Genomic DNA, 16485 nt, shown 5'->3' with positions numbered 1-16485 from the left:
ACACATCTGCCTGATTTTTAGTTAGCTTCATAGCAAAACTGAATTTATATCTGACATATCAAAGCTCAAAAAATCACATGTGCTTTGTGCAAGATTACTAATTCTGAATGTCATCCAGTGTTGACAGAACTCTGAAGAAATCTGGTCATAATTTGTGATGGAATTGGAGGTGTGTTTTGAGGGCCCACATGCCTGCCTTTTCTCCAGAAAGGGTTGTCGGGGGTATGTTGAGCTCCTTGGATGTGTATTTCTTGGGGTTATGTGAGTGTCCCCTGGTGGTAGTTGCCTCATGCATTCTAGTAGAGGAGTCCCAATTGTCTCGGTATTTTCTGTCTGCTGCTGCACCACGCAAGAACTGGTTTGCTTCCAGCCTTGGTCTTTTTATCCACGTTTACTAAGATTTGTTTACATAGTACTCGGTATTTAACTGTAACTTATATGGCAAAAACATGTCTGGACAGAGGCTTAGCAATGATTTCAAATGCTTTGTGTTTGCTTGTTTGTCTTCCTAGAATTAAATCTACAGATGAGGCATTTGATGTGGTTAGAGGAAGGTTGTGCCCTAGCATCATGAGAGGTATGCGAGCTCTTCTTTTCTATCAGAGCGCGGGACAGATTGTTCCATGGTTACCTCACTAAGAAAGCATTGAACGCTGCTGGCTAGGGTTCTTCTGGAGGCCTCGAATGGTGACTGCTGATATGAGCCACGCAGGTCAGTACAGGATGGCTCATCCATAGTCTTGGTGTTGACACGCACCCCAATATGTGGGTTTAAATATGTTCTTTGGTTGCTTCTCCTCATGCTGCTGCAGTAGAGAGATATCTGTGTCCCTGGAGGAAAACTTCACCCTCAGATTTTTTTAATGGTTATCAGGCAGATCAGTGAAGTCCCTCTGCTAAAATCTCGACGTGAAAATGAATATTGAATCCTGTGGCAAAACCTGTTCTGAATAGCATTTTCTAGATACGAGTGATGACTTGCCCGCAATTTTTTTGCAGTGTAATAACCTAGAAATGAACGCTAGGGGATGCTACGCTTCTACCAAAGTCAGCGAACTATGCAAGGAAAACGCCAAATCTGTGACATTATTACCATTCCTTTCCACACAAAAAGTAAGGAAAACAGCTTTTGGTCATTTGATGTAATAGGGGTATTTTATTGGAATGTATCCGAGTGAGTAGAAATAGATAAATTTTTAATTCTTTACTAAACGTCTGGGGAAAATGTCCTTGTTATGTATGTATAAAGAAGTTTATTTTTAAATATCTATCCTATAGAAACATCCAAATCAACATCAGGATCCCATTTCAATAGATTACATGCAAAAGTAGGTGAAGAATAGTTCAGATACGCTATATACAAAGCTACAGAGTTGTTTAGTCTGGGCTCCAATCTTAGAAACTGTCCTTTGACAACAAATGCCGAACAGCTTGCAGGTTTGAAATTTGTTACAGGACAAGCCTGGTTGTTCTGCACTAGAACTTGTTTTTCCTGTAAATAATTTACATTGTTTTCAAGTGTTTCTAAAAACTATACAAAATAGAAATATTTAAATGTTGGACAATTATGTAAACTTTCATGATATTTTAACATGAAGAACAAAATCATGTAAAAATGTATGTAGATGACTTTTTTAATTAAAAAAAAAATCCTAAGAACGAGCAGGAATGACAACCTTACCTTTCAAAGAAATTGCTATTTAGAAATTGCCTGTTACAACATTTGCTTTACAAATATTTGCAAATAGAAGCAATGTTAAAGAGAACTTTTAATTATTATACGAGTCACACAGAACCAGTTTTTTATATTTTAAATTATACAGACAGCTGCATTTCAAGTTTTCCGCTGATAGCCCTGCCTTACACAGCCATGCTGCTCAGTTCTTAAAAAAGAGCATAGTATTTGTTCATCAGTATTTGTTCAGTCCCTTTGTTCTTTTCTGGGCTGTCAGAAAAAATGTCAATATCAATTTTTGGGTGCAATCTGAAATGCTGGTGGTATTCTATGCTATCCGTCCATCAAGAGCTAAGTTTTCCTAAACAAATGCATACACGTGTAAATAAACCCAAGTGTTTGCTGCAAATATACTGTGGGGTTTGTGTTTTATGGTTTTGTTTTGAGTTTAATACAGACTCTCGCAGAGAAAAAAAAAAAAAAAGAACAGGCCAAGTGCCAAAAGGTTCATTTTGCTCACAGGAATGCAAAGAACTAATCTTACCCAAAACACTGTAGATGAGTGAGAAGCATCAAGAAGTCAACACATGGAAAGTCCAGAGAACTGGCCAATATTTGTATGTAGTTTTCTTTTTGTAGCAGTGACTTTGAGGAAAAGTGGGACCTCCAGACAATTTGCACTGATCTCACTGCCCCGAGCTGTTGAAAGGGGTCACCTCCCTCCCTCCCTCCTTCCCCTCTTTGTGGCTGCAGAGCCTAACCCCACCATTGCATCTAGTTTTCTGCTGATTGAGCAGACTGAACTGGCTCACTGCAGGGTTCTACAAATAATAAATCCAGAGCAATGGAAGAAGTGGGAATATGTGGCTGGGAATGGGATTGGTAATAATGGTACCCCTTTCAGTGGCAATAGAGTCTTATATAAAACTTAACCATCTTGTTTAATGAAATGCTAAGGCCTTATTCAGGAGCTGGACCCGAAATACATGTGCAGATAGTGTCTCTGGTCTGGTAAATTTGCAGTTTATAAAGCATATTCTTCATCTTTGTGAATCAGTGTTTATCTCTCTGTCAGGTTTACAAGCATGGGACTACAATAGTGGTCAAGGAGTTGATTATCTTTATCCACTTTAGAGTATTTTGGTGGGGTGAGTTGCAAACAGCTCTTTTGTCAGGTTTCATTTAGGTCGTAAAAATTATTTTGATTTGCATCCTAAAGTTAGAATTGTTGGTATAGTTTTTCCTTTTGTATTTTAAATATTTTTCTGCCATCATATAAAGATGAAGAAAAATGCACTGTAAATCAGAATTGTAACAACCAGTAATTTTTTTTTTTCCCTGAATCATGTTTTTCTGCTGTGTTAAAATGTTTGCACAGTGCTAATGTCCAGGATTGGTTGTTTTCCCAAAGTATTCTCACATCCCTTGAAAGAACAAGCAGTTATCTGAATGCACAGAAGAAATTAAAAATGGGCAAATTGCAGGATTAGAATCTGAGCGATTTTAAGAGAAATACAGCTGAGAGATCGAGAGAAAGACAGTAAAACAAGGATCACAGTACTAATTTTATCCTCCGCCTGTGAATGGATGTTGCATAGAGTTGCTTAAGAAATATTTGCAGAATTTTTTCCTCCTCTGCAAAATACCTTGGTATTTCCTGAATTACTAATGACACTCTGAAATGCAGGGGAACATCACGACTTGTTTTCAGTATGCGTTGTATTGCCTGGAATGTTATATTCCAACATGTCTTTAAAAGCCAGGATTGAGCAACACTCTTATACAAGAAGTCAGAATAATGCTTTATAAAAGGGGAAATTGACGTTTGTGCTTGAGTTCTTTTTGGACCTATAGTAGCTTCAACACAGAAATATATTTATTTCCCCTATACTTTTGTTCTGTTCCTCCTTATGTGGTTGAAATGTTGCATCCAGCTTCACTTTTGAATCCCCTAAACTCTGACATCTGTCCGCTCTATGGCATATGAGGGTATTGTGGCTTCAGAAAAAAAGTATTGAAGTTCATTTAATAAAAAAGCTTTCAGACTAGTCACATAGTTAAGATTTATTTGTGCACCTAATTAACACACTTGGATTTTATTATATTATTGGCAAGTAGAGTAAATACAGCATGCTTCTTTACAGTAAGCCTGCCTTTTGGAAACAACTTTACGGTGGCATTAGCTCAGGAGTGTCCTTATTTCTGTCACCTGATAAGGAGGGCTTAGTAAACATCATCTGTAAGTCCAACAGTGCATGAAAAATAATAATCTGTAAAGGTGCTAAAATAAATTCAACAGTCTATGCAGTTGTTAGTTAATGTGAGTGAAATGTGTGCTAATTATGGGTGTGTCTTTAACCTGGTTTCAGAAGACAAAGCCACAGCTGGAAAACCTGTTGCTTCTTTTCAGAGACATGATTATATTTCAAAGGCTTTCTTTCGTCCTGCCCTTTCATAAGGTTGAAGAGACAAGGACAGATCTACAGTGTCATTTGGGTGTGAAGAAAACATAGTTAATAACACAAATCCGGTGAAAATATGGATGCAGATCTTGATCGCGTAGTTTCGCAAAAATTACTTTCAGTGGTAGCGATTGTGTAAATTATCTTGAGCTGCTCACTGCTGCTCTCAGTCATGCCACTACAATTGTCATGGCAGCAGTGTTGTGAACTGTTGTGAACTGGTGCCTTTCCTGGGTTAAATTTAACACTGTAAATATTTGATTCACTGATCTGTTCTCTGTGTAACCATACAAAGAGTTCTGCTAGAAGTGTGACTGAGCTGAGTGCTTTGGCTGGAAGGAATGGTGAGATGCTTCAGCTAGTACGTCTGATTTAAAAAAAAAAACAAAAAACAAAAAACAAAAAACAAAACTTAAAAAAAAGTTGGTGAAACTATGGGTTAAGTCTTTGTGAAAGTGATTTTACTGCAGATTTGTGGTGGAAAAAGAAAGAAGGACTTTTTGCTGGTGAGAGGCAAACCACAAAAATGAGATAAATACAGCAATTGGAATAGCAGATAGGGAGGAGAAAGGTGTGAATATGCAGACCTTAAAGCTGAAGCCAAACTGCAAATTTAGTGTGTGGAGGGGCAGGAAAGAGGTAAAGTGAGAGTGATATAGTCTAAATCTGCAGTGGCTTGTGATAAGATATAAGCCTAGGAGAGAGTAAAAATCACTGTAATAACAGTATGTTTGTAATTCCATCACTTTACATGTTTGTTATGAGCTTTAGCTGGTGGAGTCTTCTGTGAGATAATCAGCTTTTATTAAAAAAAAAAAAAAAAAAAAAGTCATGCATATCATTACTGTTAACCAAGTGATTCCTGAGTGTGAAAAGATCAGATGAGAAAAAGAAAGCATAGCAATAGGACTAGAGTTTAGCATTATCCAGACTTGGTCCTAAATAATTCCTCCCTAACAGTAGTGACTTTCTTCTCTTTTCCTGGGAAGGACCTTGATGTCAGACGCGCTGTCTGCAGGGTGTCTCACACCTGGGCGTTACAATCCCCTGGTGAAACGCAGCCTTCTTTCAGGGTTTTGTACCTAGTTCTCATGCAGGGTATCTACATTCCCGTAGCCACAGACCTTGCGTGTGCGGTGAGTTGGACTCATTACCGTGTTATCACAGAGCAGGCACGGTAAATCCGCTTGCTGCACAGATGCACTTCAGCTGCATGGTGTATGCGCTTTAGGTCTGACATGCAGTGTATCTGCATGTGTCTCACAGCTGCTTTCCAGGTAACCGAAAAAGCATTCGGCTGCGTATGAAATATGAAACAAATTATATCTATTAGGCTTCTAATATAGAGCATATAATTTAAATATATAATAATGAAAATCCCATTTTATACAGGATAGCCAACAGCCCACCTCCCAGCTGTTAAATCTTGGAGAGACTGGTTCAGACTGGGGGTGAAAGGGATGAAATATATGGGCTTATGCCTTAAGATAACATAGGCTGTAGCACCTCTTTTAAAAAGCTACAGCTCCTGAAGAAAAGGGCTCAAGGGTGCTTTTTTTTTTCCAGGTATTTTGGGCAGATGATTGAACACGAATGGAGATTTCCTTTAGAAGGAAATGTACGTGAGGCCGTTGCATAGCATACTAAAAATGGCTGTCAAGAGAAACTTTCATAATGCACCAGATAGTCAGCGTGTATTACAATCAAAATCAGCTTTTTAATCTGCAGACAATGAGCGCCCATTGTGATGCGGAACAAGTAATGTAAACCAAAAGTATTCAAAGATATTGCTCAGAAGGAGAAATGCGTGCACGCAGCTGGCCACAAAGCCTTTTAAGCTTATGGGCAAATCAGCTACCTGCTTGGCATAATCATATTCTCCAGTAGTTTCTGATTGTTTACAAAATTACCAGCCTTCTTAGGCAGGTCGCTAACTTTGGCATCCAGCCTACTTTTAAAAACTCAGGAATTGCCTTTATAGACATTTACTGTTGGATTCTGTATCAGATGGCAGTCTTATCTTCCTGTCTTTTAGGAGTTCCTGATACTTTGGCAGATTCAGGATAAAGGGGAAAAGGTGGAAGAAACTCTTAAGAGGAAAAACACTGAGTTACAATGTTTCGTATTCTTATTCTAGAAATTAGGGTTGCCAGTCAATGACTTGGAAATCCAGGACCAAGCTACAAGCCCTTAATGCAACTACTTTCCCTTGGTTGGTTTGGTTTGGTTTTTTGTTTTAAATTATTATTATCCTTGGAAAATATGAGATTCCCCCTTTGCTTTTGTGTATCTGTTCAAAACGTTATTTTTAAAGCTCCATCTTTTGTCCATCATCTACTGTTCCCTCTCTGTCAGTGATGATTAACCCCCTATAGGGGTACATATCCAAACCCCTGTTTCTGTCATATAGACAAATCTCTTCTTACTGATATTTGTTTAATTTTCAGGCTGTCAGTATCTGTTAAGTAGTGCAGTCCCTTACAGCACTGTGGTGCTTGATGTGCATGCTTTCTGGAGGTTCTGCACAGCGGGCAGAGTTCTTTGCAAAGAACTCTAAATATAGTAGGTTGCACTTCTAATTTTGTTGTCTTTTAATTTCCTTTTGACTGAATTCATGCTTTTCATCTTTCCTTTGGTTTCTCTCTTTAGCCTTTTTTTTCTCCTGCCTCAGCCCTGTTTTCCCTTAACATCTCCACCGCATTGAAAAGGACAAATACAAGCTAATCTAATCTCTCCGCCCTCTCTTCTGCTTTAACAAAGCTTTTAGCTTCCCCTGTCTCTCTTCTTTGTTTTCTTTACCTTTCTTTCCCTTCCCCCTCCAAAAAATTCACCACTCCTATGTAAAAGAATTGGTCAAGCTGCAGTAGGACATGTAATCGTTGTGACTTAACAGACAAAATCTTCTGAGTTTTCCAGATGCGCCTGTGTGTCGTTATACCAGACTTGTACCTCCTGTTGCAAAATATGTGTATGGACAAGAACATAAAGAGAAAGATATGTCAAGCTTTCACTTTCTGATTCCTGGCAGAATTCTTTCGTCTACTCTAGCAGAGTAGCCTGGTGGCCGAGTACAAATGCTCTGTTCCGTCTGATATACTTTGTAGGGTTTTGTTCTTGCTAATGACTGAAGGCTTGTAAATTTTTCTTTCCCATTTGGGCCACCATTTCCTTGAATCAAGAGGCTAAGACCTTAGGCCTTTTCTAAGGCTGCTTCTGCTTCTGCCTATCTGCTGCATGCTGATTCTCTCTGATAAGTCCAAGTGTGTCAGGTTGGCAGTGTTCCCAGCCACCATCAGCATTGCTGCATTCCCGGAGTCGGGTCTTGGTTAGCACAAAGCATTGACAAATTCAGTGTATTTACGTTTGCTCCCTTGCTATACTTATAGTGGTGAGGATTTTTTTTTTTTTTAAATAGAATAATATCAGAGCAGCCAATGAATGAGCATAAATGTTAATGGCTGACAGTCCTCACAGGTACTGCATGCAGGAATCAAAATTCGGATGTTTATGTGTTGGGGGGTGATCTCTCCGAGAGGCATAGGCCTTTAGGTGTGCAATTAAAAAGAAACTTATCTTGAATGGTTTGAACTGTTAAAACTGATGCAAGTATGCACTTGAATGTCATGCATTTCCAGTGTGTTCTTGCTGCTGTAGTGGGCTGTACCATTCCCTTTATAGCAGCACTCTCTCTAGTTCCTGCTACATTTGTAAAACAGAACAAACTGCCAGTGTAATCCATGAGCCTTCCTGCTCCCTGCCCTGAAAAACATTGCCAAAGCTAAAAAGGGAAAATGCTTCCAGCAGGGACTCCAGAATTACTTATGAGATGAGAATTTATACCCTGGCTGTTAATCCGCTCTTGCAGCCTAAAACGCAGGAACACAAAAAATGTAAGCACAGTGATAGGATGTTTTGGCAGTTTTCCTGCGACAATGATATCTCAAGAAATAATCTGAATGCAGTATGGGACAATGCGGAGTAGAATTGTTAATTTTACTGAGTTGCATAGTTATGAGTCACGTCAGCTTGCAAGCAGAGAGGTCTGTGTGCTGAAGTAGTTATATCGTGCAGGGCGCTGGTTGGAGCTGAGGGAGGGCATTGGTTTTATTTGTGGTGATTGCTTCTGAGATCATTAGCAATGGAGTAGATGTCGAGTGAAGTGCATATTCTGTTTGCAACTGGCCTTGATTTATGGGAGAGGGTTTTCTGTAATCGGTTTTGCACAATCCTAGATCTTGCATGCTGTATTCGAAGAATGTTTGTTTTGCTTTATTTACTAATTCTTGTTTTAATATTAAACCCTTCCCTCTACAACTCCTTTTTTTTTGTTGTTGTTAATAAATAATCCTTTGATAACATGCAATATGCTTCAGAATCACCTTTTCATCTACGGTTTCCATTGTAATTTGTTGGTGACTATGGAATGATAATGCCTAGCTACCTAATACAGATGCAAAATTTTGAACAAAAATGTGAAGGCTTGTTGGGGCCTTTCTAAAGATTTGACCTTTAAAATCTTCATCTGGAGGGAAGACTTCCTTCCTTCCTGGCATAGCGATACATCCTCCCACTTTCTCTGCGTTAGGGAAGAGAACTGAATCACATTTCTGAATCCAATGCTTGGGAGCTGGCCCAAGATCAAACTGGCTGCCGTTTTCGCGTTTTGTTCCGTTTGCAGGATCTTACTAAAAGGCAAAGCACAAAAACCTGAAAAGCTACGTGAATATTTGTGCGAAAGCAGACGGGTAACCTGCCACGTAGAGAAGCCCCTGCCCTGCCGGGGCCTGCACCGCGGCCGACAGGGTTAACGGGCGGGAAGCGGCGGCGCGGGGCGCTGGGGCCGCGGGAGCGGGCGCGCGGCGGCCGCGCTGCCGCCGCCGCTCGTGGCCGTGCTCTGCGGCGGCTTTGCGCGCTGAGCGGCGGCAGCCCCCCGCCGTGAGGCAACTTCGGGCGTACGGTGCTTCTTGTGGAAACGAGACGTGAAGCTTTTTCCTATTTAAGGCTCGGCTTGCCATAGTGTCTAAAGAAATCCCGCTGCCGGTAATGGTTGCTATGGTAGGTGTTAATATATTTAAATTCTGCAATAGCAGAATTCTCTCAGAATTTCCAGTTATTAATCTCAGTCCCTCCTGCGTGTGTTCACTTTCGGTACGTTTTGCTCTCCTTCCGTGGCCTCGCTTTCTCCGTGCAACACACCGCAGAACACCAGCAAAGTGAACTTAGCTTTTTGTTTATGAAGAATAGCTTTTGTGACCTGGGTGAACTCCTCCTCCTTCAGGTTTAAAATACCCAAACGCCTTCAGTAATGGCATGTGGAGACACATCTGCTCGGGCAGGCAGTTTGCGACCACTTCCCCCTGCTTGCAAATCTGTGTGTTTTATACGGGGAGCGGACGTTTGGGGTTTCTTTTCCAGTTTCTGGTGCTGACCCGGGCCTAGCTTAGCCTCTCTTCTCTCTGCACAGGATGGCTCCTGCTTGCCAGAGCCGCACAAAGATAATCGCTCAGGAAGTGTTTCAGCCAATCCCCTGAAGCTTTACATTCAGATTTACCAAAGTAGCCAATCCGGGATTAGCTTTCATTAGGAAGACAGATCATCAAGCTGAAGTGCCAAGCCCTTTCTGCCTGAGTACTGAGAGCCTGTCCTCCATGTTTTATAAGTATTGACATAACACTGTGTTAACAATGCATCCACAGAGGTAAGCCTTACTTTTTACATTTTTTTTTCTCTAAGACCTATGAGTTGTGGGTTGAGAGTGTGATTCTCTGTGATTTGTTGTGCAAAACTCACACCACAGCACTTTATTAAGTTGGAACTGTTTAAATTTGCTTTCTTGGGTCACATGGTTAGTAGCCATTAGCCACAGCTTTATTTTGCAGACTGGCAAAACCTTGGCATACCTACTTCTTCACAGGAGGATGGTGTTTTTAGAGTTTATCAAGATCCTGGTATTCCAAAGAAGCTTTCTCTCTCTGAGCAGTTTGCCAGCACTATTGTCTGTTGTGTCACATGCCTGCTGAAGAGAAAATGGAAGCTAGGGAGCAGATGCATTTAACTGCCCTACAGGGAGTCAAGCAGGGATAATGGCAGACAGAAGAACAGGCAAGTTTACCTTTCTAAACAGTGAATGGAACAGCTAAGATAAGTTATCTCTGAGAAAATATGGGATTTTTAAAAACCTAGACATCAGCAAAAAGTGCTAATGGCAGATTGTAGATATTGGGCCTAGGTGGTGGTGTGCTGTTGCATCATGTTTTTTATGCAGCTTATCTTAACTTAAAATGATTATTGAACCTTTTTTCTTGCAGGAGTAATTAATACAACGTGTTTCTCTTTCTGAGGGACAATGTATGGTTAATATTTTGTTCCTTTAAAAGGGAGTTTTTATGCTGCAGATTTTGGAAAGGGGTTGCTGCTCAATAAAATGCAGCAGTACATCTGTTTACAGATCTGATTCTATATGGAAAATGTTTTTGAACTGTTAGCTTTCTTGTTTTACATAGTTCAAATAAACTAATGTACCTTTTATCTGTGCCTTTTTGTTTTACCCTGTATCAGCCACAGTTCTGTGTTGTGGAGTCCAGAGGATATAAAATCATGTGTGGTTCATGACAGGAGTACATGTTGTTCGTTCTTGGTTTTTCCCCCCCCTCCTTTTTTTTTTTTAACTTTTGGTTTAATGCTACGTAATTATTTCAAGAAATTCCTTTTTGATCAATTCCCAAATGTGCCAGCCTGTTGTATCTTCTTAACTGGAAAAATGAGATGGGTGCTTGAACAGTTGGTAAGTAAGCAGCATGCTACTCTCTGAACATTTTTAATAGTTTTCCAAACATTTTGCTTTTACTGGGTCAGTTAGTCCAGTAGATGAAGTAGTGTTAGTGGTTAGTCATATAAAAAATCAGATTTGCTTAGCGTCCATTTTAAGGGACTTGTACTTGTAAACTGTTCCAATCTGAATGCACTGGTTTTTTGATAATTTGCCTCTAAAGTTTGAAGCTTATACTTCCTGTTTACCTCAGGCCAGTGAAAAATATTCTACTTGCTGTTTGTTCATAGATCATTAATTACCATGTTTGTGGGGTAAAGCGCATTTTTGTTGTTCCTTAGGCTTTTGAGGTGTGATGAAAGTGCTAGTACTCAGCAATGGAGTGACCTTATGAAGTAAAGTAAATAATGCTTAATGAGCATATGTTTCTGATACTATGCAAAGTATAATCTCAGACAAACTTGCGTGATTTATAACTAATTTAGAACATTTTATGCCCTTTATTAAGATTTTGATTGTGGCGCTTGCATGCTTGTTTTAACAAGCTGTTTTTCAGTGATCACCAGTATTGTTACAAAAGCAGAGGAAGGATGCTCTTTTGTGCTTTTAATATATTTTTTGCACTTGTTTTAACAGTCCACACACATTCATGATTTTAGGAAAGAACTTAGAGCTAAGCTAGCTTTGCAAATGACTGCACCGAGATACAGTTACATGCTAACTTTTGTAGAAGGTTGCCATGTATTTGACAACATTCTGTAACGTAGCAATTTACCTCTGGTTACTTGTTTGCCGGTATGAGGATCTTACTTTGAATATCTCACTTTGCTTAACAGCCCCCCCCCACCCCCACCCCCCCCCCGCGCTTCAAGGATTAGATTATAAGAATGTCTAGTTCAGTTTGCAACCTGAAACACTGCTGGGTTGTACCACCGAGTTTCATGTGATAGCGTTTTTGTATGCAATTTTAATGCATTTTTCAGCATACATAAAAGTGCTAACACAGCTAAGAAGTTATTCTGGTTTTTGTTCTTCGGTTGCTAAAAACAGAAATTGCATTTGGACATAATTTTCCTAGCAGTAGTTTATACACATTAGCAGTTTACTTTCAGTCTTAAATAGTGCACAACATAATATTTGTTTAATATGAGGAAGCAGGAGTAAGTGATCTGCAATCAGAAAGCTTGTATTAAAATGGCTCCCACAGGTTTTGTTAAACTAGGATCTGTTTCAAATCTGCACCTCCAGACACACTGCTGACAGTGAAGCATATTTGTATAAGCTGCCCTTGTGCATGTAATGAAACATAGCATCGTGAGTCTGTTAAAGTTCACTATTTTTAATCACTCAAATATAATTCTTTTATAGTTCACAAAAAATAAATGTCTGCATTGCAGCAAGATGTCTGAGGCAAGGTAGAGACAGCAGTGTTGTTTTACAGATCAGCCCAATCGCGCTGCGCCATGGAGCACTTGAACCAATAGAAGCAGAGGGTAGGTTAAAGATTGACAATTGCAGTGGCAAGACTGAGAAAGGCCTTCTGGAAATTTCTACCATCTTTGTTCCATCTAAGTAAAGCAAATTCAGCCAAGCTGAAGAATTTCATATATTTTTGGTGCTTTGTCAAGGTATGATGTTATCACTCACTTTCATAGATTGCATAATAAGAAGCACTCTGTGCCGTTTTTTCTGCTGTTCAGGACAGATGGAATGTGGGGTTTTGTTTAAGTGATAGACGCTGGGAAAAAGCATGTATTCTTTCTACCCAAGATTTTACAGGACTGGATCTTGTTAATATCGCAGTTAGACAGGACATGTATGAAGCAATGTAGCTGAGGTTTATTCAGCTTGTAGCAAATGGCCATTATTCTAATGTAACTAGCAGTTAATCATATAATTGCACTTTAAGTTTTCTGGCTACTAAAGAGTAATTTGAATTGCCCAGGATGAATATGATTAGCCATTATTATTTAGTGCCAACATCCAGTTACTTTTGTAATTAGCTGGACAAAGAATGCAGTGGGGGAAAAACAAAGGAGTGATCGGGATTATAAATTATGATGAAAACAGTAGCTTTTTAAAAGCTACATGCCCCTCTCATTCTTTGCAGGCAAACTGTTTTAGTTGGAAGCTAAATAGTGCTAGCAAAAAACTAAGTGATTTCTTTAAACAAATGACACTACTTAACATACTGAGAATGAAAAAAATGCAGAGTATAAACCACTCCAAATGTGACATTGCCCCCCCCTCACATCAGGCAGGAGTATTAAAATGTAGGGGGAAACCTACATTGCTACTAAGGAAGCATGTAATAAAAGGACCTTCATGCTCAAAAATCGTAAATAGGTGGATTACATTACAAATTTAGCCCTTTATATCAGTGTCCACAGACTTTGATTAGCTCATCTTCCTGAGCTGTCTGCCATTTTGTGATATCACTTTTGCTTGGGTTTTTGCTTGTTTTTTCCTTTTTTTTTTTTCCCCTTTTTGCTTTGTTTTCAGGTGTATTGGCCATGTGGATCCAGTAGGTGAAAAGTGATAGGTCATGATCAGTTTTCCATAGTAATGGTGCCACTCCAGCATAATTGGTTAAAGGGTGATAAATCTCAGTAAAAGCTCTCCTCTTCTCTGTCTGGAATTCAGGGTATTAATTTGAATCTCTTAAATATCTTGAAGTTGAACATAACCTTTGCCCATGTAGAACGTAATAGACAGCAATTTTCAGGTTTTGTTATTTGTGGATCCCTAATATTTTTCCCATGGGCACATGAATCCCATTAGAGTGAATTTAAGCCTGTTAGACTAGATTTCATTTACTTATCGTCTGCAAACCCCTCAGTAGTAGTACCTTGGCTTTGAGGGGTCTGCAAACCAGCTACTGACAACCGTTGTCCTAGGCCATCAAGCTTGGCCCTTTAAATTGTATTTAGAAAGTATTTTAAATACATTTATTAATAAACATGTCTTGTATTCATTGGTTAAAGTCTAATTTAGAAATAGCTACATAGGAACTGAGTTTTATTTATTTGATAGAAGTTGTCTGTCATTCGTACATTAACCCTTTATTGCCAGCTGTCATAGCATCTGTGTTTCATACTGTGATTAAAACTATGCTGTAGCAGGATGTTAAGCCAGTATAAACCTTTACTTTCAAAGATGATTGTTCTCAAATTGTGTTTTTAGCATCTGAAATCTATAGCTATTCTGGTTGCCTTGCTTGGGCCTCAGCTCTATAGTTTATAGTCTTAAAGAAGACGGTATGACACCAAGGATCTCCCTCCCTCCCCTAATTTTCTCTTTTCTGGAGCTATTTTGAATGCACACTGAATAAGAATAAGGTTTTAAAAAGAACCTATATGTTCCTTAAATTAGATATACATATGTTTACTTTGCTTGTTATCAGAGGTAACTAGCTTAAACATTGCTGTATATAGATATCTGAACAAGCATTTTGTGTATGTTAATTGCTTAATACAAACTGAGCATTTTGCAGGGAATTCTGCAAAAGGAAACATAAAATATGAGGCGCTCAAACTGGAGAGTGAATCTAAAATTGAGTGATTTCCTTAGTAACCTGTGACTTCACAAAACTCCCTATCTTGTGCCTTTTTAGTTAAACATTTGGATGTCAGGTGTCCTTTTGTCATACTTTACCATTTCTGATATTTAGATGCTTGCTTTGAATATAGGACTGCTGTTTAAACAAGAGATACTGTTATTGAATAAACTGCTACCATTTTAGCTACAGTACAGGAATGAGGCAGTGCAGTGCTGTCAGACGCCATTTTAAGAATCCTGCATAAATAGCATAGCTACCGATGAGTAAGAGACTGTTATAGGTGAGTGCTTATACAAAGCTGCTATTTATTCAGCAATGGCATGCAAATATTTTTTTCAAATTTTTATTGAATGCAGTTTTTTGAAATCATTATTTAGAATTGCTACTCACAAATGTGATATAGGAGAGGCAGGAATTATCTTAAGGATGAAATTCAGTTTTAGTGCTTATAGTCTTAAATCAGTTTTTTGTTTTGTTTTCTATTGATTAAAAGGAAAAATGAATTCCATAAATATATAGTTCTTGATTTTAAATTAATGTGTTTATTCCCTAATGTAGATCTAGATTGTGTATGTGGGCATTAGCTGTTTCGAGTGGTTTTCCATGTCTGTCAGTTTTTCTTGGTTAAATGTCAAGGTGCAGTAGTTCATCTGCAACTTTAAATTGCTCTTTGTAGTTAATATAGGTTAGAGCAGCTTTAAATATTTTTGTATATATACATTTTTTCCAGGTAAGTACTACTACTGGTTCAGGAATGATTTTCCTAAACAGAAAAGTCAGTATTTTATTTACTGGTCTGAAATTTGAAAAACTGAATTTCATATTAAAAAAACCCACCCTCTCTTCAGTTTAGTAGAGAACATATTTAAAAATTCGGCAGCTAAGTTCTTTTTGCGTTTTTACCTAGGTATCAATAAATCTTGTATGTTTGCAATCCTTATTTTTTTTCTTTCTGTCCTCGACTATCCCCAAAGGAATAACCTCCACCCCTTCTCCCCTCATTCAGACATGTTAAAATAATTTGTATGAAACAAATTAGTTTAACATTTTAGAAAACAATTTCTTCTTCTTCTTTTTTTTTTTTTTTTTTGTAAGTTTTGTCAATACAAGTAGGGAAGTTTTAAATGATTAATTGGTGTTCTAGTCAATTGACAGTGAAACTGGCAAAGCTTAAATTTCAGTTGTGTTCTTAAAATATGTTCCTTTGTGTTCATTCATCTTAACGAGGAAATAAGAGTAGCTTTCAGAATGACATAAGGTATTTATTGTATTCATCTAGGTACTTAATAGAGTATATACCGGTATCATTTCTGATCTGCAACCTCAGAGCATCGCATTCATAGTACACATGCATGATAGGAATGCATGCTATCTGAAATAACAGCTCTAAGCCCTGCAAAAATGAATTCTCAAAATAAAACTCTCTAGAATAGTCTACTTGATCACACAGTTATTGTTTCCAGAGAACTAGATGTTTGTTTATAATTATTTTGCTGCTGGTTTTAATTTTCTTTTTATTTTGTTGTGGTACCTGTCATTAAGGACCTGTTTTTCTTGAATCATTTAATTTGAAATCTTTTGCTAATGAAATTTCTGCATTTGGAAGTTTGTGCTTTATAAAACATTTTCAGAATATTGCCTGTATTGATGGAAGGTGCAAAGGTGAAAAGATCTGTCAGCTTTCGAAAAGTTACTGCAAACTTGCTGTGAATTGCTAGCATGTATTTACAAACTTGAGTCTTAAAGATTACCACTACAATCATCACTTCCACCATTCAAACAATGTCATGTTGTGCAAGTCATAATACATTACAGCAAATAAAACAATGGGAGATGCTTCTGAAGAGCTGTGAATTTTAAGTATCTTTTATAGCTATGTTTAATGTGCTTATTTAACTGTTTCCCCCCCGCCCCCCCAACATTTTTATTTTTTTTTTTTCGGAACTATCTCAGTGATATTCTTACATACTTAAATGTTTGTGCCCTTAAAAGATTGAGCGAGATTAATTATAGTAGAGAA

General features: G+C 38.3%; 1 protein-coding gene across 10 annotated transcripts in view; it reads left to right on the top strand.

Annotated features, from left to right (window-relative positions):
* ZMYND8 (zinc finger MYND-type containing 8) overlaps positions 1-16485 on the top strand; it is an 84380-nt gene that overhangs the window by 10349 nt on the left and 57546 nt on the right. For 4 of the 10 annotated variants that reach the window (XM_087749443.1, XM_087749437.1, XM_087749444.1 and 1 more), the window contains exon 1: positions 9602-9835. The exons of 1 other annotated variant lie outside the window; for it this stretch is intronic. In XM_087749443.1, the coding sequence (XP_087605569.1) occupies positions 9822-9835 (14 nt within the window). In that variant the 5' untranslated portion in view covers positions 9602-9821. Of the gene's footprint in view, positions 1-9042; positions 9193-9601; positions 9836-10055; positions 10240-10789; positions 10922-12349; positions 12535-14682; positions 14746-16485 lie in introns of those variants that run through there. 5 more of the 10 variants (XM_087749435.1, XM_087749439.1, XM_087749440.1 and 2 more) reach the window with 5 other exon arrangements.

The sequence above is a fragment of the Nipponia nippon genome, unplaced genomic scaffold (genome assembly GCF_047370975.1).
Source record: "Nipponia nippon isolate SJK-2023a ecotype South Korea unplaced genomic scaffold, ASM4737097v1 scaffold_13, whole genome shotgun sequence".
Lineage (NCBI taxonomy): Eukaryota > Metazoa > Chordata > Aves > Pelecaniformes > Threskiornithidae > Nipponia > Nipponia nippon.
Note: the sequence above shows the minus strand (reverse complement) of the source record. Positions and strands in the feature narration are given on the sequence as shown.